The sequence below is a fragment of the Pelecanus crispus genome, chromosome 6, assembly GCF_030463565.1.
Source record: "Pelecanus crispus isolate bPelCri1 chromosome 6, bPelCri1.pri, whole genome shotgun sequence".
Lineage (NCBI taxonomy): Eukaryota > Metazoa > Chordata > Aves > Pelecaniformes > Pelecanidae > Pelecanus > Pelecanus crispus.
Genome location: NC_134648.1, coordinates 32,648,948 through 32,676,876, shown reverse-complemented (window position 1 = coordinate 32,676,876; position 27,929 = coordinate 32,648,948). Strand labels below are relative to the sequence as shown.

Genomic DNA, 27,929 nt, shown 5'->3' with positions numbered 1-27,929 from the left:
TATAAGGTTAATACCGTATCTCTTCACATGTAGTTCACTCAGTGTGACTAAGTGATTAAGTGCTCATCACTAAATGTTATTTATGCTGCATGGAGTGCAATTCAAAATACTTAATACAACGCTACTTTAAATAATGTACCTTTCATAAAGTTGCTGGTTCACCGGAATCGCCACCAGGTCATCTACAGTCCCGCTCTGCAGGACCCTCAGCAGGGCATCCGTTTCCCCGATGCCGTAATTGAGCTTTGCTTCCGTCAGTTCCACAGTGAGGGGGTGCTGATGCAGGTCCAGGTGAATGCCAGACATGATCTGAGCACGCTCTCTCTGAAGTCTCTCGATCTCTCTGCTCCTGCTGTCACAAAGCTGGGATTTCCCTTCCATTTCTGTCGCTCCTGTGCTCGTAGGTCTCTTTTCTGCCTGACTTCGTAAATCGGTCGCACTGCCACTCAAGCTGAGTAATGACAGAGGAGGGCTGCCCTTAACACCACACCAGTTGCTAAATTTATTGTGTATGGGTAAGTCACGGAGACTGTAGCTCCGAGGCCTGTAAGGCTTTGCAAAAGTAGTATTTTTGTTGAGAGGAATTTCAGTGTCACATTCACTTTCAGTGACAGAATCTGTATTGTCGTCTGGGAAGGAAGTCTGCGCGTCGCTCACATCAGAGAGCGGGGGCGGGCAGCTGTTTTCATTTTTCCAGAAATCGTGAAATTGTAGAGAAGATGCTTCTACCAGAGGTTCTGAGGATGTGCCAGCATTTGTCTTACTTGAACAAGTGGCACTAATTTTTTGATTAAAAAGTAAGTCAGCATTTGGAGGTGAGTAGTTACGAATCAAAGCAGTATCAGAATTACCAACGTATTTTTCGAGCCCGATTCCAGCTGAACCTCTTCCTCCCCTCGTGACATACGTACAACGAAGCGAACGTGCCAGCGGACTGCAGTCTCTGAGATCACCTGTTAAAACTTCCCTGTGGCCCGACACCTCCAACATACTACTCGAGTGATACAATCGTTTTGCACAAATGGTAGTGTGGGTGTCAAGTGTGAGTCTATGCTGTTGTTCCAAGTCTTTTGAACCATCCTGTCCTAAAAGCTCTTTGGCTGCTTTCTTATCTGAGAAACTTCCGGATTTCTTTCTTACGCCCTTATGTCCTCTAGAAGCACTAGATTCACTGTCTGTTTCTGTCTGTGAAAAATTGTCCACATGTGGTTGCATGCTGGACTGCGCACCTGCCCTCTGCTTTCTGTGGTGATGAAGGGGACTTGAAGCATCACGGGAATATCCAAGAGGTTCCTTAATAGGGCAGACAGACTTGCTAAAAACAGTCTGGCTGCTCGGACTAGCACTAAGAGTAAGAATAGGGGAAGAGGCCCTGTCGACTAGCAGGGTGTTTTTGTAAGAAAATTTTCTTTCTGCTGGAACAGCATTTCTTTTATCCTGAGCGTAAGATGCTGGAGACTGAGAGGTGCTATTAGTAGGGCTGCTAACTACAGTGCATGAAGAACCATCTTGCCCTGAACTCAGCGAAGATGTTGTGACAGATGAACCTCCCGTACTAGCCGAAGCAACATTCTGCTGCGCATTTATTGATTTTTGAAAATCTAAGACAGGAGTGGAGTTTCTGGGTAAGAGAGGCAGACGCATGAAGGAGTCTGTCAAAATGCTGTCAAGACTGTCATGGAAGTCAGAATTGCCCAGATTTCTCATCCCTGCTCGTTCTTGTATTCTTTCTTCAAGAGAGAGTGTTTCCTCTTTCCTTTTGGGAATCTTACCTACTGCATCAGCACCTATTCCTTTCCAATCAATGTTTACTGCCTGAGCTGCCCTCAATTCATTTTCCATTTTTGCCTCCACTTGTTTTTCTTCATGTTTGCTTGGAGGTTTTTCCAAAATCTCAGTTTGAGTGCCTACATCGGCTGTAGTCTGAGTGCAGCTATCTGATCTAGTAGCCTTTACAGCCTTTTCAGTTCCTCTTTGGTTGACTTTGGCATTCTGCTCATTATCTATAATACTCTGTTGGGAGAGGTTTCCCAGCAGCTCAGAAGTGTTCTGAAGAAGTTGCGACAGATGCATAGACAAGTTCTGCATGCTTGTCCAAGAAGGTGGTTGACGAAATAAATCTCTGTTTGTTTCCTGCTTTCTTGCAGAAACATCCGTATAGCTTCTCTGATGTCTTCTCTGCCTTTTATACCTTCCTGTAGTTGCTGTTTGTGTTCCCTGCTCACATGTAATCCCTGGTAGTTTTTTGGAAGACCTTTCAGACTCAGAAGGATATAACAGTACAATTTCATCAACCTGCATTGAAGAGTTACCAGGTTGTGCAGAAGGATTCTCAAATTCAGCAGTGTTATTTTCTGGATTAGTTTCCAATGTTTCACTGGATACGTTGCTGTACTGCTTGGTACTGACACTTGAGTATGCAGATTGAAAATCTTGTCTGATATTGTCCCATCCTTGAAGACCTTCAATGCTGCTTAAAGTGCTCGATAAAACTTTTGCAGTAGCATATGAACTGAGATGAGAATGAAAAGGAGAATTTTGAGAATTCAATCCATTGTCTACACTGGAACATCTCATAACTTTACGATTTTCCAGGTTTAAAGGAATTTGATTGCAAGAGACATCACTTGCACTTCCAAAAACATACTGTTTCCAGCCAATCTTGCATGATCCATCTTGTTGCCATGGATGAATATATGGGTTGATATCACTTGAACTAAAATGCATTGTATCTTTATTGTCTTGCAAAAATAAATCTGCTTCTGGCTCGTATCCAGCTTCTTCAACTTTCCCTTCGCTACACTGAGCTACAGAACTGCTCTTTGAATGGACATTTGCTTCCGCACCCACAGGACTGTGAGCTGCGTGCAGTAAGGATGACGGAGACTGAGTAGTACAGTCTTTTAAAGACTGGCTGCTTTGGGTTCTTGCTGCAAAATTTTGTAAATTTTTGGGATCACAGTTTGCAAACTTCTTAGTTTGTGCCATTCTTTGCTGAAATCTGGGTTTAGATTTCACCTCTAGGAAGTTCTTTGATTGCTGCTTTGAAAATCTTTCAATTCCGTGAAGATCATCTTCAGTTGGTGATGGAGGCTCTACACTCATATTTAAATCTTGTAGTGATTTAGATGCAGAATATAACAAAGGATCTGCCTTAGGTGAAGCTTCCAAAGTATATTCTATATCAGAGAAGACAGCAATAGCTGGGGCTGATAGCCTGTGACTTTGTAAATAAGGTCTCTGTTCACTTTGTTTACAGCTCTTTGTATTCTGTGTAGTAGAATGTGATCTTTTGCTCCTGAATTGCACCAGTTTGGATTCTTGAGGAGGCAAATCATGGTTTTCTGGTAAAAGCTTTACGGAGGTACTTTCATTACTCATTATAGAAAACTTCAGTCTTTCTGATTTCAGAGTCTTATTCCTCATTACAGCATCTCCCGTTGCTGAACAATTGTCTGCATCGGCATCAGCAGCAGGGCTATCAACGCTTGAACCTGTATTATTTTTGCAAAGTAAAATCTCCTTTCTACCATCTGTATTTGTTCTATGTGGCACCTGTTCTACCTGTTCACCTGTAGGCACATACTGGCAATTATCTTGCAGATCTGCAGGTTTTTTTTCAAAACCCAGGACAGTGTGATAGAGTCGTCTGGGATCAGTGCTTCTGCTGTGTGTGGGACATGCTGGACTAAATGAATCGCAGGTGTGTTCAGGATCCACATCAACATCTCCTGGGTACAGATTTTCCAACACTGTAACTTCTGAGCCTATTAATTCATTTGCAGAATTTGAGGATACATTAGCTTGCTTTTCAACAGGCTCTCTACTTAACGTTTTTCTGTGCTCTGTCTTTACTGCAAAATGTTCAGCCTCAGCATTTGAATGCAGTTCTTCCTCATTTCTGTTAGGTATTTTTCTCATTTGTCCCTCTTTATCAAGAATTGCCCTTCCAGGATCCCAAAAAGGTGATGATGGTAGTAAAAGAGAATTATCATTTAGTACTTTCTCTGTGTGTTCTGTGCAAGCTTCTTGTGGTGGAACTTTACCCCAGTGGTGCTGATCAACTTTTATGTCATTGTCAAATTTTTTACGATTACTTCCATATACAGGTTCCCCATCTACAGTAGAATTCTTATATGAAGTAGAGTCTGTGTCTGATACTGGACAATGCCTGTTTTCTTTTGCAAGAGAAAGTAAAATACTTCCTGAAGCACGTATTGGCTCATCGAATACCACAGCCTTATCAGACTGAGTGTCTTGTATTTGCAAAACAGCAAATGGAGAGTGTTTCAATATACTTGTATGTGAAATATCGTATGTGCCAGTTTCGCCATGGCCTATATCTGCTGTTAAAGAAGATTCTGAAAATGGCACTAAGGATGGGTGATTGACACTTGCAAATGCTTGGGAAAAATCTTTTACAGAGCACACATCTGCAGAACTGGAAGACACTTGCTCAGTCAAAAAAGTGTCTTGAATTGAGTCCTCAAGCTGACTAAATATTAGAGATTTTGAGTCATCAAGTAAACAAGAAGTGTCAAAAGCACTGAAGTTCTTGGAGCTTTGGAATGGTGTATCAGTTGGAGTATCTTCTGCAAAGTAGGATGGAAGAGACTTTGATTCTTTACTGCCAGTCTGTCCTCGGCTCTGAAAAGTAAGCGAGCCCGATTCTGATACAGTCACCGTGTTACTGTAGTGTTCTGAGTACTCATGAATTTTATTTTCTTTTGTGTCATTGCAATTCTGGAAAGAACCTTGAATTATTTTCTCCTTTTGATCTGTTCCCACAACTTTTTCAGGGAGCTTATTATTCTGAGCATATGTGGCCTCTGCAACTGCAGAATTATTTTTCCTTTCATCTCCTTTTTGAGAAATATCAGGGAAATTTACAGATACACTTAAATCAGTTGATTCTCTTTCAAAGTATTTTGTTTCTTCAGAGAAAACAGCATCGTTGTTACCTTTGCCTCCATTGCTGGCAATCAAAACATCTGCAGATGATGCTGGACGATTCAGGAGACCAGGAGAACATTCAGAAGTGCCCGAGTTCCTATTATAATTTAGAAACTCTTTACTATAATGCGGATTTTCCCATGGAGATTTGTTCAGGCCTTCTGAAATGGTTGAAGAGTTCTCAGAAACAGTACTGCCCAGTTGTTCTATGCAGCACTCTTCAGAAGTCCCATGTCCCTGATTTTCTCTGGGCTCACGCTGATATCCAGCTACACCAGGAAACTTTGCATTTTCATTTTTACTGTCTGTTGTAGTATAGCTTGCGCTTATAAATTTCTCCTTCTCATCATGCTGTGATAAACTCCCTGAGTGAAGTACTATCGTAGTTGTGTTAATATCGTGAGACATTTTTTGCGAAGGGATTTCTAGTAAAGAATGCATTCCCTCCCTCCCAATGTCTTCCATCACTTCTTTCTCTGAAGAAGAAAGCAGGTTTGAATTGTCTGAGAGCAGTGAATCAGGCACAGTGGTACCCTTTTCCTCTTGAGCTGTATCTTCTATGGAATTAAGGCAGTCTTTTGATAGTTTATTAACCATTAAATCCACACTGTGTTCTTCACGAGTGTTGTTAACATCCTGAATTATAGAATCTGATTTTTCCAAGGTAAATGGGTTTACTGTGACCCCTTGCTGAAGTACAACAGTTTCAGACTCAGGACCAACTGCACTGTAGGGAGTGGAAGAGCTGTTCTCATTGACAGGTTCCCCAGATACGGCATAATCAGGTGCATTGTTAAATACAAAGGATTCTTCCTCCTGCCTGTCCTGTGTGGTCCTGGTTGGCAGAAAAGTTACATTCTTGCTCTGTGTTTTATCAGAAAGATATTTGTCTTCTCCCATTTTGTTGACTGTAACAGGCGTACCAACACAGACCTCACTCTCCATTAATGTTTCATAGTAAGGCAGAACAGCTCCAGTTTCAACACTTCTGTTAGATGGTTTTGTATGTCCTTTCAATGCAGTGGGAACATCTTGAACAAGATGGGAATCATCACTCACTCCAAGATATAAAAGGTGATTTACAGACTGGCATGGGGAGTTTTTAAGTGAATCTTCTTGGTTTTTTTCAGTAGACTTCAGTGTTGCTGCTGGATTTTGTTGCTTGCTGATATCTTCATTATTTCTAGAAAAGCTGGTAGACACCCACTGGCTTTCTCTTAATATTTCTTTTAATCTGCTGTCATCTTGTGTCATTTGGCAGCTGCCTTTGTTCTCAGGGAATAGTTCGTTCAGGTTTTGTAAAATGATCAGTTCTACCTCCTCTGTGTTTTCTACAAACGTCTGCTTTTCTTTCTCCGTTTTAGCCATTTCTACTAGATTAATCAAATGCACTTTCTCCTCCTCAACACTGGCGCCTACTGGATCCAATTCACAAATATCAGGTCTTTTTCTAACGATACTTACATTCAAGTTTTCTGATGTGCCACGCTCAGGATATTGCATAAAGCAACTCATATACGTATGGCTGTCCTCTTTAATGTGGAGACTTTTAAATTCTTGTTCAATTCTATATTGGTCATTACCAGTACTATCATCAACTGAATATTCATATGCATCGATATCTTTCATGACTGCATTTCTTGTTTCTGTAATAGAGTCCACTGAGCCATGATCTTCACTTATTTCAGTATGATTCAGGTATCTTGAATCATCTTCTAATGGTATATTCTGTTCTAGTCCTGAAGCTGTCAGGTATCTTTCAGGGATCTTAAACTGATTTAAAATTTCCTCTTTGTCATCTCTGTCACAATACATCTGATGGAGAGCTGGAGACTCTTCAGTAAATAAAACATTTTCATCTGTGCGTATGACTTCTTGCCTCGTAATAATCAGCCCCTCAGTGTTTGTCATGATAATTTGTTCTTCAGTCCCAGCCATTTCACATTCATTAACCTTGCCTTCCTGGCGCAAACAATTCGGTACACAATGTTCAATTAAGTTGCTAGAATTTACTTGTTCTTCATTTTCAGGTTTTGCTAAAATATTTCCTTGCCTACTTGTGATTAGTACCGTTGCAGCTACGTCCTCTGTATTAAACACATTTTCTACTGTTCTGTTCATCTTCCTTGATATTTCACAAGTACCAAGGAAGCCTGAAGTATTCTGAGCAATCCCTGTTGTGTGGGAGTGCACAGCTGAAGGAGTGGTTTTGGGAGCAACAGAAAACTCTGGTGAATAAATACCTATTTCTATTTTCTCACTTTTTTCTTTTTGGCAAAAGCTGCTCGTTTCAAGTTGGCTGCCAGAATGCATGAGTGCTTTTGATTCCGGAGTGTGTTCTACCCCGGTGCTGGCTACCTGCAGTTCATCCTTCTCTACCTCTTCACGTGTCAGGCACAGATTTGTATAAAACTCACACTGAACTTCACAAGCTACACTATCAATAGGTTTCTTTGGATTCTGAGATAGACTAATGCCTTTAAAATCCTCTCCACTCCTGTCTTCAGTTACACTTTGGATTTTGGCTACTGGGTAGTCAGGTAAACTTTCAATCTGTCTGGATTTAATTTCCAATGCATTTTTTTCTAAGTTGATTACACTATTGATTGATTTTGTTATTTCTTCATCAGTGTTTGCTTTTGTATTCTGATAAGGAACCATAGGTTCTTCTGGATTGGTTTCTGGGTTTCTTAAAAACTTGGATTCTTTATTTATATATGGACTCTCCTCTTGAGAAACAGTAGCTGATGTATTTGTGTTGTATTCAGATACTCTTCCCGACTCTGAGTTTACATCATCTTCAACAAGTAAGATATCCTCTGGGCAATCACTTTCAAAAAAGGCTTCTTTCTCTTCTCTTGATTCAAGTAAAGATTTGTTCTGTGTTTCTGTTTCCAAGAGAATGGTTCCATCAAATTCCACAGAAATGTCAGTCGTCTTATGCGTACTGTTTTTCTGCCCTGTTGATTTTGAAGAGCATGTTGTGCAAAGGCAGCCAGAACGTACGTCACAACCTTCTGTGGCACTGACTTCCACAGTCAGATTAGATGTAACATCGCAATCTCCTTTCACTGCTGTGATATGCTCCAACAGTTTATCATAATTTTCAGTCTCAGATGCACTTTGAAAAAGATTAGCTTTTGTTGAAGCTTTGTAAAATATGCTTGAATTTGATTCTGGGAGAAAATCATTCGTACTCTCACAAATAGCAGCAGGGAAGGACTCAGTGTCTTTGCCATTTACATTCACTATGAGATAACTTACTTCATTTACCACTAAGTTTTCAGATTTGGATGAAAATTCTTTCTGAACTACAGCCTGAGAATTCAAGACATTGTGTTCTTTGCTTTCACTGCTTTCTTCTCTTATATTATTATCAATGCATAATGTAGAATTTTCTGAAATTTGTTGGGATAAGCAACTTGCCCGACTGTCTGCTAGAGCACATTCACGGGAATAATTTTTTGAAACAGGTTTGCTTTTGAATTCATAATGATTCAGTGAAGACAAGCCTTCATCCTTTGGTTCGTATTCTTCATTATCTCTGAATGAAGGCACCTCTGGCGCAATCTCTGCCAAGCTATCTGTGCTTGTTTCCATACAGATAATCTCTTCTTGAGACGTCTCTATTGGTGTTGCAGATTGGTCGTAACTTGCACTGTGAGCAACAACTAAAGGGTCACGTTGATATGTTGTATTCTGTGAAGAAAAATCTGTCTCTGTTGTTATTTCTTCTGCAGATATTTGTTCATAATCCGTTTCTTGCATTGTTTCCAAATTACTCTCCCCGGATCTAAGGAGACCTACCGTAAAAGCTGATTCTGCTCCTTGTCCAGCCAATGGCTGAAGCTCGTAACTGTTTACTAGAGAGCAGTTCTTATTCGTTAAGTCACTGAGAAAGAAACCTTCACCACAACGTGTTCTTATCTCCCTTCTTGGAAAAAGCTGCCCATGGTTTCCAAATTGGACTTGTTTTACTGCAGATGTCTGTGTTGAGATCATATTATGAGCAAGTCCTGTAGAAGGTTCAGCAGCAGGTGCACTGACAGATGCACTTCCGCTGCCTGAATCTGTCATACTTGATTTTGTCATCAAGTTACTGTAGTCATCATCGAGGTCATCTTTTTCAAAAGTTCTGAAGATGTCATCTTCTAAATCTGCTTCTACACAGCCATTTCTCTGCTCCAAAATGTGCATAGGCAACACAGAAATAAAACATGGTTTTTTCAGATTGTGATCTTCTGGCAGCTCTGGATGAGTTGTGGGGAAAGAATCCTCCTCTTTCCTAGATACCAGTGACAAGCAGTCTGCAGTGGAGGCCCTTTCCAAACAGCTGAATGTTTGTGTGCATTCAGTGGTAGACCTATAAGTAGGTAACTCATTCAGTTGTTCTTGTTCAGGATGATTTGACCTTGAATGTTCATAATAATCATGCTTTGCTGAAATAGGAACAAAAGAGGAGCTTGGTCCTACTGAGCTGACAAATGAGGACATTACATCTTGAGATTCCAAGGAAGAATTTTCATCAGAGTTTGTCCATCCCTTAAGAATCTTATTTAATGATACACTCTCAGAAACTCTGCTTGCAGTTGTTGTTGTTTCAGGTAAAGGTATTTCTGATGTGTCAGAGGAGAAAACTGTGTTTATTTCGTTTACACGATGTGATAAATGAGTGATGCTGCGTATCTGCTTAGAGCCAGAAACAAAAGAAACTTCAGCAGCTGACTGCTTTAGATCATCTTTCTTCAGCCAAAACTCTGGCTTACTCAAAGAGCACAGATGAGCTTCTTGAAATTCCAAATTTTCATGGGAAGAAGGTGCTCTTATTCTGGGGCTGCTGATGTCAGCCTTTGAGTCACAGGAAGACCAAGCATCAGTAGTAAGCAAAGGATTTCCACTTGTGTAATACAGTTTTCTATCAAGAGACCTTTCTTGTTCTACAAAGGAGACTTTTGTCCCCTTCAGCAACTGCTTGCAAGCATTACTAGAAGCAGGCTGTGGTTTAGTGTCCAAATAAAAGGATCTGCTCAGCTTCAGATCATAATTTGTCGTTTCTGTATCTCTGTCGCAGGTATCGGACTCATGGTCTTCCTCAGTTTGTACAGCTGGTGATCTAGGGATTTGTAACTTCCAAAAAATCTCTGCTGGCACTTCATCAGATGAATCAGATTTGGATTCTTCTACTGGATCTTCTGCTGGCATCTCTTCCCCATCAGCTAAGCTGTCCAGAGAAAAGCTTCTTTCAGACTTTCCCAGTCTTCTACGAGATGCATATGATGTCACCAAAGATGAAATATGGTGGTCAGTTCTGCTTTTGTAAAGCTTAGCTGGCTCATGGTGGGCCTTTGACTTGTGAAATCGGCTTTTATTTTGCTTTTTGGCTTTATTTTCCTTTTCTACCAGAGAGTCTTGTGACATTTGACTGTCATCACTCTCAGAATCTTCTGGGTTGGCAAGACATTTATTTCTGTCAAAATCTTCTTGTTTCAGTTTCTCTGTGAAAGCTTTTGCATAAGCGCAGGAGAGAGAATCTACAGAATAGGAACTGTCAGTATCAGAAATCTCATTTTCATCATCCTCTTGCCAGTTCCCCAGTAGATCTGTGGCTGTTTTGGACACTCCAGCACTTAGCATCTCAGCACTGTGCCACTTTTTTTCAACATAAGAGAGCGGTGCCTGTGTGTTCACCTTAGTGAGATTTCCTACTGATGTTGCCACCATCAGAAATTCTTGCTGCTCCACCGATGATTTCTCATGACTTGGCAAGGCTGAGTTTGGCTCTCTCTTCCAGTTCTTGGCTGTTTGGTTTAGATGCACTGACGGTAGGTTTCCATACACTGTTTTCTTCATTTCTTTAGGAAAGTTTTCTGGAGAAAACCTGTGGCCTTTTCCATTGATATCCATTCTAGTGTTTTTATTGGATACCTGAGCTCCATTTTGTTCTAGATTGCTACTTGCGGGCTGACTTAAATCTCCTAGCACCTTTGCTTTCGTCATTCTTGTCCCTGTAATAAAGGTTTCAGGCTGATCTCTCTCCTTAAAAAGATCAGGAGAGGAACCTTTAGTGGTCTGGTTTTGAGATCCAGCTTGCCTTGGGTTGTCATCCAACTTTTCAATTTTTTGATCATTTTTATTGATATAAGCCATGATAGCTGAATCATTAGAGTCTTTTTCTGCTCCTTTTTTATTTCCAAATGAAGATGGGTTTTGTTTTTCAGTTAGCTGCCTCTGAACTGAAAAGGAGATCCCTTTTTCATCAGCAAGGTCATCACTCCCAGAAACGTCTTTACCTCTTCTGTAAAGATATTCCACAGATGACAACCTCCCTGTTGTACTGCCTTCACAGCATTGATCAGTATTTGGTGAGGTAGATAATTTTGAGACAGTCTCCCTCTTCAACAAACAACTGTGGAAATAAAGAAGAAATAAAGCCCAATCCTTGCTTGAATAATGTACTTAACAACGCTTCCACATCAGTAGTCTTGTTGTTAAGAGTAACAATACATGAAGCAACAATCTTAACGCCTTTGAAAAGGAAATTCTATCAGAGAATCAAAAAAAAAAAAAAAAAAAAAAAAAAAAAAAAAAAAAGCTTGAGAAAGGCTGGCCAGCTTAAAAGTCCAATCCAGAATCACTCCAATGATGTAAATGTTCTGAAGGAAGAGTTTGACCCTAATCAAGATAAAAACTATGCAGAAATTAGTATTTACCAACAGTTTGAACAAGGTAAGAACAAGAGTTAAGCCAGTTCTGGGAAGCATTCACAAAGAGGTAAAAAGTGCAGAAAGGCTTGAGAGAGGAATGTAAAAAGTGAGAAAGACCATGTCAAAGAGCTAAGCAGGGAATGCAATGTACAGATAGATCCAAGGAAAAAGGACAAACAGCTCCAGTGTGACATACAATATAGTAAGCTCACTGATATTGCAAGTTTTGGGATTGTTTCAATACACTGAATGGCATTCTGGATTACAGGTGGCCACTGAAAATACCTTGAATTTAAATTACTTTTGAAAGTGCAGAGGAATTGGCAGATGTTAACTTACCTGGGTACCTGGGGCAAATGTGGGTTACAGAATGAATGCTGCCTGTGCTGCAAGGAGCTTGAACCCAATGACTTCCTTCTCTTTTGCAACTGGTGATCCAAAGAGGACTGTACAGCAGTATTTTCATTTAGGACTTGGGATTGTTTCACACGCTCTTCATTGAGCCAGCAGCTAGCTTCCAGCTGCTCTAGGTTTTGCTTGGCTTCCAATAACTTCTGCTTCTTGACTATCCTTTCCAGCTGGAATTTGACCTTTTTCCGTCTTATGTTTCTTTCTGCCTTTTTTAAGGAGTATCTTCGCAAGAGCTCCAGCTGCACCAGTTTCTTCTTGTTCTGCTGTAGCAGGGAAGGGCAGGTTTCCAGCCCAATGGTACTCTGCACCTCAGCCTCTGCATATAGCGTAGACTCTGTTTGCACTGCAAACTCCCTCTGCTGTTGCTGAAGGGCAGCCAGTCGTTTATTCTCATTTATAAGCCACTGCTGGTCTGTAAACAAAACAATGATTGAAAGAAAGTAAAAATAGGAACACCTTTGTTACTATCTTGCTTCTTAATTTAATCAGCCTTGAGAGCTCATTTGAGAACAGAATTTCTATGCATGTAGAGCAGAGTCTTGACGAACCATTTAGAGAAAAATGTATCATTGCTGCACTTCGTTGATAACTGAAAGCCTCTCCATTGGGATAAGGACTCGGGTAACAACTGCAAGATACAAGCAGGGGCTTGGCTGATACAGCTAAGGAGACTGGAGGATAGGATCTTGTTTGCAAGCCAAAAGTAGAACACATTTCAATTTCTCAAAGATTACACTCAAATGTCACCTCAATTTTGTTGTTAAAATACAGTGGAAGCATTAAAAGACCCGAGTTCAATTCTGTGCACTTTTCAGACATAGTGTATATATTCACAGTAGTGAAGTATGACTTCATTAGCTTTTTACTGTGAAATACGCTGCTACTACTTCTGCTTAATTATTCTGAAGTCACATGTTAAACTTTGTATGTGCTACTTAGGGAACGAATATATGTGCACTGAGAGCAGAGTTAACAAGGGACCTAGAAGAGGAAGTCGTACAGAGCTGAACAGAGCCTCTGTGTTAATGCAGCAAATGGAATTTCATGTACATACTAATGAGCCTTTGGCTAATAAATTCCTACATTTCGAGTGAAAAAATAAGCACTTGTGCAATCTTAAAGTGTTACTGACTTCTTGTCACAACATTTGAGTGTTTTACAACTATTCTAAACCAAACATTTCTTTGTGCCTTTTGCTCCTATCCTTTCCTCCTTAACTCGACTGAACCAACAAAAAACACCTGCAAACTCTTTTCTCTCACTTACCTAGGCATGCTGAAAATGAGGGAGCCCAGAGTCATGCTAAGGAACTTTGTTTAGCACAGAAAATGGCAATTTTTGTGCTTGTCCTTATCGGTGGCAAGTTCAGTAAGCCTGAAGGCTAGACCTCTCTACGCCCCAGTTGGGATGTGCCTCATTTGCAGGGGCAGCTGCCAGCTACCCGTCCTGTGGATCAGCATGCAACCTTCAAAGTGGGCTGAAGACAAGGCTACAAGGAAGTCACTGCATAGGTACCTGCCGGACAGTTTTCTAAACCCATCAGATGGAAACTTCCCAAGCAACACAAACCCTGTGTGGTACCTGGCTGAGGTACAGCAACAACCACAAATTTACTACCTGTTGCAACTATGGCTGTTCCAACAAGTACCTGCCAAAACAGCCTGATGGAAGCCCACATATCTTGTACATGAGCACTTTGGCATGTAATGTACTTGAAATAAATACTCTCATGGCAAGGATGCAAGTGAAGCCAACACAACCTTTAGCTATCAGGACAAACCTAATTCAAAAAAGACAAGCTCGTACCACCAGTCAATGCGTCTTTTTCATAAAATCACCACTCTACTCCACAAAGAGAGTTAGCTTCTCTGCTTTTGTTAATGTCCCCCATATTTCATAAATGCTAAATATGCTCACAAATAGATTAACCTAATTTGGTAATAAAATATGTTACCTCTGCTTGCACACTTAGTCTTCTCTAAATATTCAGAACCTGATCTTTGCAGTCAACGGGGAAGCACTAGAGAACACAGAACACCAGGTTGATTTGTTTTTAACCCTGGATGCAAGACTACTTAATTCCATGCAGGAGATGTGCTTAGAGGTTTTTCAGAGTGCACTGGCTTCAATCTGAGCTATGATGAACAATCAAAATAAGGGATTATTGAGATCACCACTACCAGATTGTGTCTGATGGCTTGGACATGTTCTCTTAACGAAGCAGAGTTTGTTCATTTATATGCTGCTATAAAAATACACATATTCAGGTCCACCATGCAAACAAAAAATATCCTTAGCTGAAAAAGCAATGTAAAAATCACACGCAAGGCTCCTTGACAAGTGGAGCATTTCTCAAAGGCCCAAAGCTTTTCAAAGCACTTCTTGTCTTACTAACGGCAACATTTTTTTGGCTGGGCTTACCTTCAATCTGCAGTCCTTTACTGAATAAGCAACATTTCGTTGCTTATTCAGGGGGTTAGGAATTAAGAGGTATTTAAGTCTGATGTGATGAATGAGGGCTACTTGCAGCTCTGCACAGCTGAGCTGCAAGAGAGGAATTTTGGGCTGAGGAAATTTTTCTAATGTAAGAAATCATTACTGCACAGGCATAGTCAGCATCACTTGCTTGGTGACTACTGATCTTGTTAAACATACTTCATTAGTGATCCCTACCACAATGAGTCTCCTGTCCTGTCTATGTTGGCAGCTCTGCACACAGCACATGCACAGGAGTGGGAATTCTAACTCTATGGTTACTCTCTGGATAAAAGGGAAGCATTTTAGTCATTATTTTAGTTACTTTTTCTTAATAACATTTTTAACTTTCACATACAAAGCTTTTTTCTCAACTCTTTCTTTCTAGATCTGTCCTCTTTAGCATGTTTCTAGCAAGCAGAATATTTGGCAGATAAGAGTTTCCCGGCAACAGAGCTGCAAGCTCTTAAGAAACTAATTAATCTCTGCTCAGAAACTTGCCTCTGTCAGGAGCTGAGACACAGAGGGCGCAGAAAAGGTGGAGAACTTCGGTGGGTTGCCAAGTGAAAAATTGTATTTGGCTGGCAAAAACTACCTGCCTGGCTAAGCTTCGTGTGAACACAGAGAAAACAGCAGAACTAGAGGGAGCAGAGAACAAGTCTACAGAGCCATGAAATAAAAGACACTTTGGGGGAACTCTTCCTGGTTCTCTGTACTATCTAAATATTCTAAGTCCATTTCTGCTACATCCCATCACTACAATTTCCTTTTAATCTTTTCATTGTGGCTGGCATAATTAAAAGATAGCAGACTCCATAAGCTTGGGTCTGAGAAGCTTCCAAAAATTCACAGAAATTTTCTTCTTCCAGGAACCAATAGCAGGTTTTGCCAAGTGGGAACGGTACCTTTGTAACAGGCATACTTTGCTTATCGAAAATCCTGGATTAAATCATTCATTAGAAGGCAAACTAGAGAACACTATAACCACCCAATTTCAGTGGTCAAAAACATCTCAAGGTTTAAAATGTTCCCAAATCAGTCTACAAACTTGTTAAGGGGCAGCCCAACCCCATCAAGACATATTGCTGAATATGTCTGCCTGCATGGGGGCCAGGAGCTACTGACACTGAAAAAATACCTCTCCAAATACACTGTGGCTCCACCTTCTGACATAGCTATTTGCCATTCAAAATATGAACACCGATCTAGCCTTTAGTACTCTTGCACAACACTGTAGAACTTCCTAGAAATAACTCCTATTTGAACCAAAGCATGACTCTTTTTTTTTAATCCAGTTTTGGTTTAAAACAAATTCAGCAGCGGAGAATGCAATACCACTAATTAATCATCGTTAGGGTAAGTAAAACCCGCATCGTACTTTTAATCTTAATTTGTCACACTTCAGTTTCTACCACGGAATATCTTTTCTACATTTTTCTTCATACTGTAAACGGGTGGGGGTGTGTGGAAATATTGACTATGTAAAATCCTGTGAAACTCTTTCCCTCAGCTGGGGCTGGGATTTTAGCTCTGAACTTCAGTGTCCCACCTACTTCTCAGATGTGTTTTCTTTGTTTTCATTGTTTAAAACTCACATAGCAACCACAGAAAATTCAGTTTGAGCTGTGGTCTTATGCCATGGCCCTATTTTTCCTAATGAGTGAAATTCATTAAAAGCACGTGAAAATGGTCTATATTGTTACAGGTGATACCGTCAATGAAATGCATAAAGAGAGTACCTCAACCGACACTAATCTCTGTCTTGGAAGTGCTGCTTGGTTCCTATCGCATCCTGTTGTTAGAGCAGTTTCCCCTGAAAGCTTATGGGACGGACTACCACAGTCATCTCAATTTCAGTCTCCCAGAACAACTCACTGGATGAAGCACAGGTATATCACAAGGAAAGCTCGAAACACAATAGCGGACTCGGTCTACATTGCAACCTGGCAGAGTTGCACTACAGGTATGAGCAGAGCAAAGCTGCAGGGAGGCAGGACGGGGTGCACCTTGGGAGACGAGAGGCTCCGTGCCACAGGGGAGTAGCATGCTGGTGCTGTCTCTCCCAGCAGTGACCTGCAGAGCTATTTAAACAGGGCTGCTGGTGCACTGCAAAGGAGGCCCTTTAGTCCTGTTAATCAAAGCTTAGTAACTGTTCTCAAGGGAAAGGCAATTATAGAGAAAACTAGTAATAAGCCATAATAAAAGTTCCACCCACAATATAAAGTATAACCAGGACAAAAACACCAAGAGGATGAAAGAATGCAGTAATGGAAGGGAAGTGAGAGCGGGGAAGAGGCAAGTACCCACTTTCTTGGATCTGCTGGTTGATTAGTGCTTGGTCATTTTCTAGTTCCTGCTCTGCTTTGATCTGTCCTCTCAGGATCTGCTGCTTTAAATCCTCAACATAGAGCTGCTGCCGTTGAATTTGTTTTCTGTGGAAAGCTTCCTGGTCTCTCAGTTTCTGCTTGTACTCTTCATGCACAGCATCTATTTCTCTGCTGTTAGAAATGTTGACAGCGAATTTAAACCAGAAACGAATACCAAACATTTGTAAAAAAACAAGTCATCTTACTAAAGAAAGACAGACAGCATTCAAGATACTGTATTGTTCAGTAAGGGTGTGTTATGACAAAAACTCATGATGGTAAAGTAGCTGTGTATATGCAGGTCACAGCAGGCTACAATCCTGTAGGTATCATAAATGCCAGCAAACACAAAAGCTCTCGTGGTGAAGCAGAAAATTCCATCACCAGAAAGATAATAGCAAAAAGAATTTAAAAAAAATCTTGTCACTTTTCATTCTGCTGTAGATCTTCCAAAAACGAAACTGGAGAGGGGGGTTGTTTATACGTCACAAGATTTTATAACCACTATATAGGATATTTGTCATCTAAGAACTTCAAAGCGCTTTACAGAAATGACAAATGTTCTTCTCTGTTTTCAGATCAAAAATTTCCAACCTAGAAAGGGTTACAGGCATTGTTGAGATTACACTGACAGTCTCTGGCAGTACCAAGGAAAGAGCTCGATCACCCAGTTCTCTGTTGCATGCAACAACTATATTAGATTACTGCTTCTATATTTGGGGCAGAACTGTGATCAGAAAAGTGAGTGACTAACCTGTGAAAAACTGCCTTACAGTCACCTCCAAGATGTTTAGTTCCTGACTGCGTGCCAAAATTTTACACGTACACACACAGAGTAACAATCAAAATAGTATTTATTCTTAGCATGACCCATGATAATATTCAAAATACATTAACCCTCTGAAAGGAGTATGTATTCTACGTGTCCACACATTATCATCAGAAATTCTTAACGTTATATTATATATAAAGGTGATATATGACCTTTGCCAGTTGTTTTGTTTCTAAACACCACATTATTATATGTAACTTCAGAAAATCAAATCTTTAAGTCTTGAAAAAAAATTTTTAATGTATTTTACTAATGAAGTAAATGATGTATTTATTATAATGATGTATTTATTATACTTTTAAAGAGAGCAAAGGTTGATACAAAACATCAAAACATCAGTTTTGATAAACTCTAAAGAGTCCCTGAAGATCAAAAGAAAACAAAAATATAATTTCAAAAGGAACGCTTTGGAAACTTCGTGTTGTTTGTAAAATCATTACCAATGCAAGGTCACCTGTATGAAAAGAGCATTTGACCTTTGCTACATAGGAATTAGTTTGACATCTCTATTTAGAACAATAAGCATGTGTTCAAAGCAACCATTTCTATAGCAACAACTTTGATTCTGTGTGCTAGATTAGCAGACAAAACAGATGAATCAATTAAGCAGCCAAAGTCTACAAGTCTTCTGGCGTACCTTTACATGGAACATACATTTCGCTTTCTTAAGAAGCAGTGGGAAAGCCTCACTACATAAAAGCCTTAAGATTCTCAATAATCTACAATATTACTGTGAGTCTCACTCATCTGAGGAAAACAGAATTCAGTTTGGTTTTAACGTTTATGTAAATGTTATGCTGGTGAGAATAACCGAAAAGGAACATCATCTGTTCAGCTGTCTGGCATGGTGCAAACAGTCAGAGTACAAACTTTGCTACTGTCATCTGCTTAAAGGGTTTGTGTCTGTTTGGGACCCACAGGAACAAATTATAAGAATAGGCAGCTCCAAGATCTATTTGTCCTTGGCTTGACTACAAAGATGCTAGCAGTCTGTGATTTGTAATTTTTTTTCTCTCAGATAAACTTTAATTGATCCCCAGGAAATAGGAGTGGGATGCCTCATTCCTCATTCAGCTGAAGTAGGTTTGAATTGACACTTCACTGCAGCACTGAAACGCTCATATGGCTATTACAAATCTCCAGCTGTTCAGGTATTTGTAATGCCACCAACTACTGGGGGACAAACTCAGAGGTTAAAGCTAGACGGGTTAACTAAAGAAGAATCACTTTTCGAACACAGTATTAAATCTGAAGGATCTCGTTTAGGGAAAGCTCCCATGGTTTTAACGATAACTCTGAGGGCGGCTTTCCCTGAATGCAGCTTCCAGGTTATCTTCTGTATTTTCCAAGGGAAATGTAATGGTGCAGCCATATAATCTGGAGGTTAAAGCACTGATCTGAGACAAAACCTCTCTGATTTTGGAGCTGTTATATCACCTCTGTGATTCACATACTTAGGCTGCAAGGTCTTCAGGGTGAGGACAGCCTCTGGATGCCTATGCACTAAACCTAACAGAGCCTCGATGTCAGCTGAAGCCTCTTCTTGCTGATACGTTAAAACTAATAAGCCTTAATGGCAATTGTAAATGTTAAGTCTCTGCACATACTCTGATGATGGGGGAGTCTTTAACCTGTTTTACTAACAGACATATAAAAAGCTCTGATTCCTATGGTGGTATGAAAGTTGAAAAATGTGAGTCTAAATTTGTTACTGGACAACTGCATGACCTTGGGCAAGTCACTTAGTCTGAGACACGTGTGAAAGAAGCAAAGTACATTCATCCAAGAGGAGTGATGAGGATCCATTAACATTATCACATATCAGAAAGTCAAGTATCAGAAGAGCTGATTTCTATTCATTTATCATTATGAGCACCGTTCTGTATGAGATTGAGGAAGCTGAGTAAATCATTGCCAATAAGGCTGAAAAGTGGAGCATAATAGTAAAACAGTAGAGAAAGAATTCTTGTTCTGCAACTGCTTACTAAAACTAAAATAAAATTCCTCTTACAAGATATCTCATATTCTTCCTAACCATGACTTCTAGCCATCCTTTCCATAAAATCGACCTATTAGAGTTCAAACTGTTTACAAATGGAAACCCAGAACATTTAAGTATATGAAACAACCCAGTGTTGCATTTCAATCCGAAGACCTCACAATGCTCACAGAGGCGGTTAGGTAACATCTGTTTACAGCTGGGAGAGGGTCACAACCTCTTCCCATACTTTCCAATAATGCTGAAACCCCCACCCCTCACCCCACCCATATTATAAAGTATCAGAGAATAAGCAATGCAAACAACGCACATGGAAGTATGTTGTTTGCTGTTCTCAGCAGCACTAGCGTATTCCCTCATGTGTGTGGTAATGGCTTTTTGCTGAACTAACATGAAGCTGTAAGATCCTTTCCAACAGGCCTGTGTGTTTGCACGCACAGCAGAACACGATGCAGGCCAAACTGATGTTATTAATCACAGCTCCATACTACAGCTACACCCCAAAAAGGCAGAGTACAGAGGCATACCCATACTTCACTTTAAACCTTGGAAAAACAAACATGGCACAGCAACCATTACAGTATTATTACTGCTTCTGTTCTGTTCTGGTGCTACTGCTTCTGATTCTTGTAGCTAGTTGGTACAATCCTCTCTCTCTCTAAGGTTAAAGTTTCTGTAATAAAATACTGTTGCTGAAGGCATATATACCAATTGCAATTCTGCCGCTCTCACTGCCTCTTTGCTTCGTCTCCTAATTTTTAGTAGTACAAAACAAAAACCAGGCAGGGCAGTAAAGACAGGTAATGAATAAAGAGACTGAACATTAAATACCTTTTTATGAAGTTGCTTCTTAAAGACCGTTTTCTCAAGCAGAACAAAAAGACAATGACAATTCATGCAGAGCCACTTACATAATACAGGTATGCCAGAAGATGTTTTTCCTCTGGCCGTGAGACTACTGACTGTGAAAGCAAAATGACTGGCTGGTTTGGGATACAGATCAGTCTCACAGAAGCTGCTGAAACCAAGAACATGAAGCAAGAATGCTCCCTTTCTACCTTCAAACATGCTATGTCACATCAACACACTCTTGCTGGTTTGTGGAAATAACATGACAAACTAAACTAAAAAATGGGGTGGCAATGACCCAGAAAGAAAATAACAGATTCACACACACTTCATAGCTAAATCACCTAATAGACAATTTAAAGAACAATCAGTTTGTGTAATACATGTTTGAATGATTAAACTAAAACCAAGTATCAATCCAGTTAACATAAGAATTTAGCTATATTCTGTAATAGGTAGATGAGATCACTCATTTCTTTCATCTAAAACATCTTAAATCAGATGTACTGTTAAGTTTAGACTTGAAATACAGGAATCTGCGAGATAGAGAAATCAAGCACAGACCAATTTCTGCTATTGCTTGTATTCCTGCTTTCCCACGTAAGCAATCTACACTTGGTATAGCTCTAGCAGGAAATAATATAACCTCAGGACAAACATAAGACAAACAGCTTCATTTCTGTAGGTATCAAGACATACATAAAATCATGGTTTCACAGGACTGGCATACTCTGGCATACAGCATGTAAAAGAAAGAAACCCTGCATAGAATTTGATAAAAGCATGCAGATTTCTAGGTGTACCAAATGCAGCAAGAAGTGTCAACAGTTACCCCTCCTCCCAGTAAACCTTTAAAAACAGCAAGTAAAATTACAACAACAGAAAGACACCAACCTTAAACTAAAGGTAATCACAAATTATGGAGAAAATTTTCATATTACACCAATGCTGCCGGATTGTTTTTCCATCTCATTTTTCTCTCCACAAAGTTTGCACGATGCACGCTAAATGAACCATCTGTAAATCCACATTTTTTCCAGCCTGTTTTGTCGTCAGCTGTCCGGGATCCTATTGTGCAATTCTCCTCCCCTCTTCCCCAAACACTTCTACTGCTGATGCAGAGGCTGGCGGCTGCTACAGCATAATGCAGTTTTCAGTAACTATGGCAGCAATACCTCTGTGGTGAGGCTGAACGCCTCCTGCAACAAAATCTTAAGGCTCAAACAGAGAAACTCAAGTGAAAATAACCACTGTTGCTAAAAGCTGAAATTTGCCAATTTTCCCAAAGAAAACATCAGTCAAGTTAGCACCCCCATCCTTCTGTCTGCCTAGTGTTCAAGTCCCATTTTTCTTTTACAAATGATTCTTTCCAGGGGAAGAAGAGTTAATAATAAAGCAGAAAAAAAAAGATGTTGGCAAGGCATTTTGCGCCCTTGCAAATCCCAGCACTGAGAGCAATCGCAAGTCTGGGTTACAAGCCTATCCACTGACACACACCTACCCCTGCTCCATCCTCCCCCTCCACCCGTGCCCAATCCGGGGCCCTTCCCGCAGGGCCTCCAAGCATCGCACAGCAGCACGCACCATGCAGCTGCATGGGATCATAGATCGGCTTCTGCCTAGCACACAGGCTCAAACCTCTCCCTCTCCTCCCTAAAGCAAAGGGAAGAGCGATGAAGGAGGTGCAGAGACCTTGTATCACCACCTCCTCTGGCCTCCTGAAGCAATGCCACTCACACAATTCAAAGCAAAAGTTGGGGGGTGGGGGGCAGGAGGTGGGAACCAGTAATCGGTCAAAACAGCCAGGACAGTCAGAAACCTGTAGAAATAAGGGACCTTTGGAAATGCACACACAGAGTAATCCTCTTCACGGAAGTTACCATCAGGTGAAATATCATTTTGTCTTCTGATTAGCTGGTTTGCTTTCAGAAAAAGCACGCCTGTGCATTTTTTGTTGTTGTTGGTGGGGTTTTTTTTTGTTTTTTAGCCTTTCCATGCAAAACCTTGGGTTTTTTTTTCTTTGCCTAATCCCCCAAAACAACAGGAAGGCGATGACTTATTTAAGGCAACCCTTTAAATACATTTCTAAAACAGACCTCTTTTTGGCAAGGAGTCACAGGCACAAGACACAGCCACACGCTCCAGTAAAGGTCACCGCTGCCTTGCTAAATTCCAGTTCAGCTGGAACTACAATCTATCACAGGTTTTCCCCTTATGATTTCAGTTATATGTAGAATCAGTTAGTTCCCCTGCTAACCCACTATAGCGATTCTGCTGTAAGTTTTAGAGCTGCTGTAATTGACACAGTGCATTTCTCTGTGAAATGAAGTATTTGAGGTATCTTTTAAGAGATGCAAAAGATTTCTTGTATTTGTAGAGCACTGAAATTCTCAAAGCTGTTAGTAAGAACTCAGAGTATTATTTTTACAAATATTAGTTGGACATAATAACTACACCACATTAGAATAATAATTGTGTTTTGTTCTCCAGCATCAGATGCCATATCTATGGGCACTGTTTCCTTTCCAGTTCAGTAGAGTTTCACACATTCTTGTAAGATGATTTTTTTTTTTCCAATTTAACAATGTTGGTATTTTCAAGGAAAGAGGGCTTAAACACATTCCAATCAGCTAAAATTAATTCAGTGCACTGCTATACCACTGGACTCTAATTGAACAACTCCTGGTTTTTTTCAAACCAGCAAGAGAACAAAATCAGGGTTTATAGTTATATGCAGTATGGTACTAAGGCAATGACAGGAGCAAGAACTTCATTATCTACTTATTTGTGGCAACGCTGTCGTATGATGACTGATGCCAGTCACAAGCCTTCTGTGTGTTTGCTGGCTGACAACAAGCATCAGAAGTTTGAGGGGCAGGGGCTCTTCTGATTACGGTGTACGATCAAGCAGCCAAGTAAGAGTACAATGAATCACACCCTCTTTCAAGGAAAGTTTCCTGCCTAAAGTTTTAATATTTGGGCGCAATGGTAGAAATTTGTTTTCTCTCTCATTTCTCAAAATATTTTAACATACAATTAGAGGTTGAACTGGCAATTGAACCCACGAAAAGCAGATGAGAAAAATGTCATCATACTGACAGCATGAGAGATAAGACTGTAAGTAATCATTACCATAATATATATGTTTGTATGTTCTGAAATAAAAAAATCTAGAAGAAAGCAAAGTACCATCCATTCCTGATTAAAGAATACTTAAACCCATAGAAGCCCAACAATTTCTGAATAATTTTTGTGTGCAGCTGCTGTGCTTCTTTGCATGAATGAACCATGTTCTATGCATAGACTTCTTTTTTGGACTCTTCCATAAAGCTATTTTCTTCTCACCAGAAGAGAAACCAATTTGTCCAAAGAATTTTCAATATACTAATGAGTATTCACAGTACCTACTACTGACACCAAATTTAATATATTTCAGTATTCTTACATATTGTACCTTTAAAAGCCAAGTAGTCATGGCTTTAAAATACAGGTTACATGTGCAACAAAGGTGCAAACCACTTGCACAAGATCAAGTATGAAGAAGATGGTTGCAGAGACTTGCCTATAACTCAGCTGCATGTACAGATTCTTGTTTCAATACGATAAAATGAAATTAAAGCTTGAAGCCTAGTTTGCATCTCTTCTGGAGGAAATCAGTGTGGAACAGGAGAAAGACAAAGCTAGAGGGGCCAAAAAATTCAGCATGATTTAGACACATAATATTCTTACCTTAGTTCAGGAGAACATTTGCTTTCCTCACAGTTTCTACATTTTTGACTGTAAAAATGAAAATAGGAGATCATAAAGACATTCAAAAAGAAGGCAAGAAAACTTCACTGAAGCCTATTATACACAGAGATGTTATTGTAATTTTCAGTAGAGGAAGGTTCTAAGATGCAGATTGCTAGCAGCTGGGAGAGCATCAAGAACTATCAAGTGGGGGTGGGTGGGTGGGGGAGAGACACACAGACACAGGTTGCCCTGTTCTTATATTTTCCTCTAAGCATCTCTTTCTGACAGAGACAAGACCCTGCACTAGGTGGACTTTTTACTGATGAGCAAATAAGCACTCCCTGTAGTCCACTTAGTCCTGTACTACTGTTTGCAAAGTACCTCAGACACACCTTTTAGAACTTGACATTGACTTTTCTTCACAAAAGCTGGACATTTGAGAGACCGCATATACCTCCTTTTATTCTCATATTATAGATCTTAGGCTAGATGTCTCAATCATAACCTACTTCATGAGGAAAACTACTTGTCTGGACAGAAACATAGGCTTACTGGTTACTGTAAAGGAAGGCTGAGTGGATCAATTCAGTTTACTTTTGCCAAAAAACTATTCAAGAGGAAAAAAAGACCACCGGATTACGTAAGGTGAAAGACAACTAATATTATACATAGTTTATAGCTTATTCCTGTAAGAGATGGACATTCATAAAAATCAAGCGAATGCAATACCATAATGCTTTTCATTTTCACTGAAGTAATCATTTGAAACACTCAAGGTAAGTATGAGTGTAACGTTAAGCAATGTAATATGCATAGTCCTATCCAAGTGTTTAAAAAATTGATCAACACAAACAAATCTGCTATCTGAACATGGTCCGAAAAAGATCAATCAGAACTGTTCTTCAGTTTTTTCAGGTTAAAAAGAGGAAAACCAAGGGCAATTCTGTGCTAAACTGTTCGCAATGCTTTGGGATTTCTGCAGGTTTCTCTAGGTCCATCAACACATTTCTGCGACAAAAGCTCCACCTCTGATGTTTATACCTATGCAAAGAGCAACTTGCTATCTACTTTTGAAGGTCATTAGACAAACCGTTATTTTTAAATTCCTTGTAATTTTTACAAAGAAAATAACAGCAGTGATGTGTAAAATGTACTTCAGTAAAGAAACAAAACGAAACACCATTTTGTATAGAAAGGTATCACCGCAGCAAATGAAAAGCAGATGCAGAGATTAGATACATTAAAGAGAACATGTAGAAACACACTGTCCAAGGTGGAAAGCAAGCCACTTGACTAGAAGTATGAAGAGATGTTCAAAACAGAGATTAACATTTTATACTCATAAAAACAAGATGAGATACTTCCTCTAGAAGGAGATAAAAGATTCCCAGTATGTTACCACACCAAAAACACTCTAGCAAGAAGGAGAACTATAAACAGATATGAATAAGAAGATGGCTGTTTCTTGCCTTTAACAGGTCAATTGAATGTGCCAGGCTGAGAGGAATTAAAAAAGAGAAAGAACCCAATTACATTTAATTCTGTGATAGTCTGTTTTCAATGTTATAAACAGAAACACAGGAGATACCTTAATTCATTTTCCTGATACATATTAATCACTGTCTTCATCACACCAATCCTTTCCCTTTCAGAAAGGCTCTGCCATGAAAAGCATACACTGTGAGTATGAGCAGCTCTTCAACATTTCAGAAGCAGTCTATGCCTTATTTACTGCTCAGTTTTAAAAGAAGAGAGAATCACAATGGCTTTCTGAGATGAAGGGCTCAGTGAGGACTTGAACTAAAGGGAATTTATTAACAAACCATGATTTCCACAACCAATTACCAGGGAAACTGAACAGGTAATAATCACCTTGGCTAAATCATATCTAGAAAAGTCCATTCTGTGCACTGAAGTAAGAATATTGTAAAAATTATAGATTAGCTTGTATATCAAAACAGCTATAATACAGATGTGCAAATGAACTGAATTAAGGCTGACAGCCTCATCCAAGGCATTTTCTTGATTGTGCATCAATATTCATTGTGCATTAATAAATAATTTTTCAGGTTTGTTGCTTGGATATCATAACACTGTATATTAGTCAGTTGGCCAATGCATTTTCTTGGACACTTCTATTTGATCACTTGAAAACATGATGGGACCTATTCTATATACAACTTAGTTTTGTCTGAACCAAGCCCTCGTTTCACACATCATCCCACATGAGAAGTTGTTTTGTTGGTTGGTTTTTTACACTCACTTGTCAAAAGAAGAAAGGATATAGCAAGGAGAATGGGTGCAACTTCCATCCAGGTTGAGCCAGTCCAAAGCTCCACAACTCAGAATGGGTGGGGTTTCATTAATCTATAAAACACACAACATGAGAACAGGAAGAAAAAATATCACAGGAACCCAGGAACTTCCAAGTTACTAATACCGCCATTGCCAACTACTGTGCAATGCTGCATAATACCTCCCATGTGAATTTATAATCTCATTTACACTTCTGCTTAGTCTTTGATAATTTGCAAAGTTGCTAAGTATTTGTTACTGAGTAGACCTCTTCTTGTAGCTCTGTTTTAGTGTACTGCGTGTTTCATTAATCAAGAAATTAAGAATGAAAACAAATGGAAGTTAAGCCCCTTAACTACAGAAGTGAGTACAAAAGGACAGTTGAGCAGAAAGTATAAAATGTTACTATATGAAAATCCATTTTAAAAGGTAGATTCTTGCCAATATCAGTTGGCAATACAGCTATGTCCTAAACCAGAACATTTACATACTTTAAGTTAGGTTTTTTAGTCATATATGCCAGTCTTTTTAAGAATTTTCTAATTTTTTTGAAACATTATTGAACTAGCTGACCAAATAATATCTTGCAGTAGTTAGCTCTTGAGATTAACATACCAAGAAATATTTTATCTATTTCTGATGTATGCAACAATTAAGTGCTTTCAGTGTCAACAATACTCAGGCACTTAATCCCATAAATTTTCCATTTCTCCTAGTATACTTAATTTGGGATGGTGAAATGACAGAGAAAGAAGGTAATCCAGAAAATTATCAAATGTGGGAGGCCTCTTAACCGGTCTTTTCACTGCGGCATTCTGCCTTTCTGTTTCAATCCTACTGTAGTCATGACTAGAAATAGGAAACACTAAATTATTCAAGGGATCTGCATCATCTTTTGCTAAGCACATCTGAAAGAAGCACTAGTGTCCTCCCACAAAAGGCTTAGTGTCATTACAGACCATTAGATGGAGGAAATGAAGCAAGTGAATATGATGATGAGAAGAAATATTATCTATAATCAGGCTTGCTTTTAAAAGGAAGAATAATTTGGAAAATCAATGAAGAATTAGGAGAGAAAAATACAATTTTAGAACTTACTGATCTTCTTTGTCTTAAGATGGCAGCTTCTGCTGGGTGATTGAATCTGAACTTATGAGACTTGCCAAGGACAACAAGGGCTCCTATGAACAAAAATTAATTAGAAATCAACAGAGACATAATTCATCAAACAGTTGGACCCTAGAATATTAGCAGTTTCTTAACTTCAGTATACAGACTACAGCACATACAAGCTACTACAGAACAGTATGTTA

General features: G+C 39.5%; 1 protein-coding gene across 1 annotated transcript in view; it reads right to left on the bottom strand.

Moving 5' to 3' along the window:
- The window catches only part of STARD9 (StAR related lipid transfer domain containing 9), a gene marked incomplete at its 5' end in the record, with an annotated part of 117,701 nt that overhangs the window by 8,196 nt on the left and 81,576 nt on the right, over positions 1 to 27,929 (bottom strand). The window contains 6 exons of the mRNA XM_075713029.1: positions 140 to 11,359; positions 11,997 to 12,480; positions 16,851 to 17,041; positions 24,319 to 24,366; positions 26,585 to 26,688; positions 27,715 to 27,797. Coding sequence (XP_075569144.1) covers positions 140 to 11,359; positions 11,997 to 12,480; positions 16,851 to 17,041; positions 24,319 to 24,366; positions 26,585 to 26,688; positions 27,715 to 27,797 — 12,130 coding nt within the window. The remainder of the gene's footprint in view (positions 1 to 139; positions 11,360 to 11,996; positions 12,481 to 16,850; positions 17,042 to 24,318; positions 24,367 to 26,584; positions 26,689 to 27,714; positions 27,798 to 27,929) is intronic.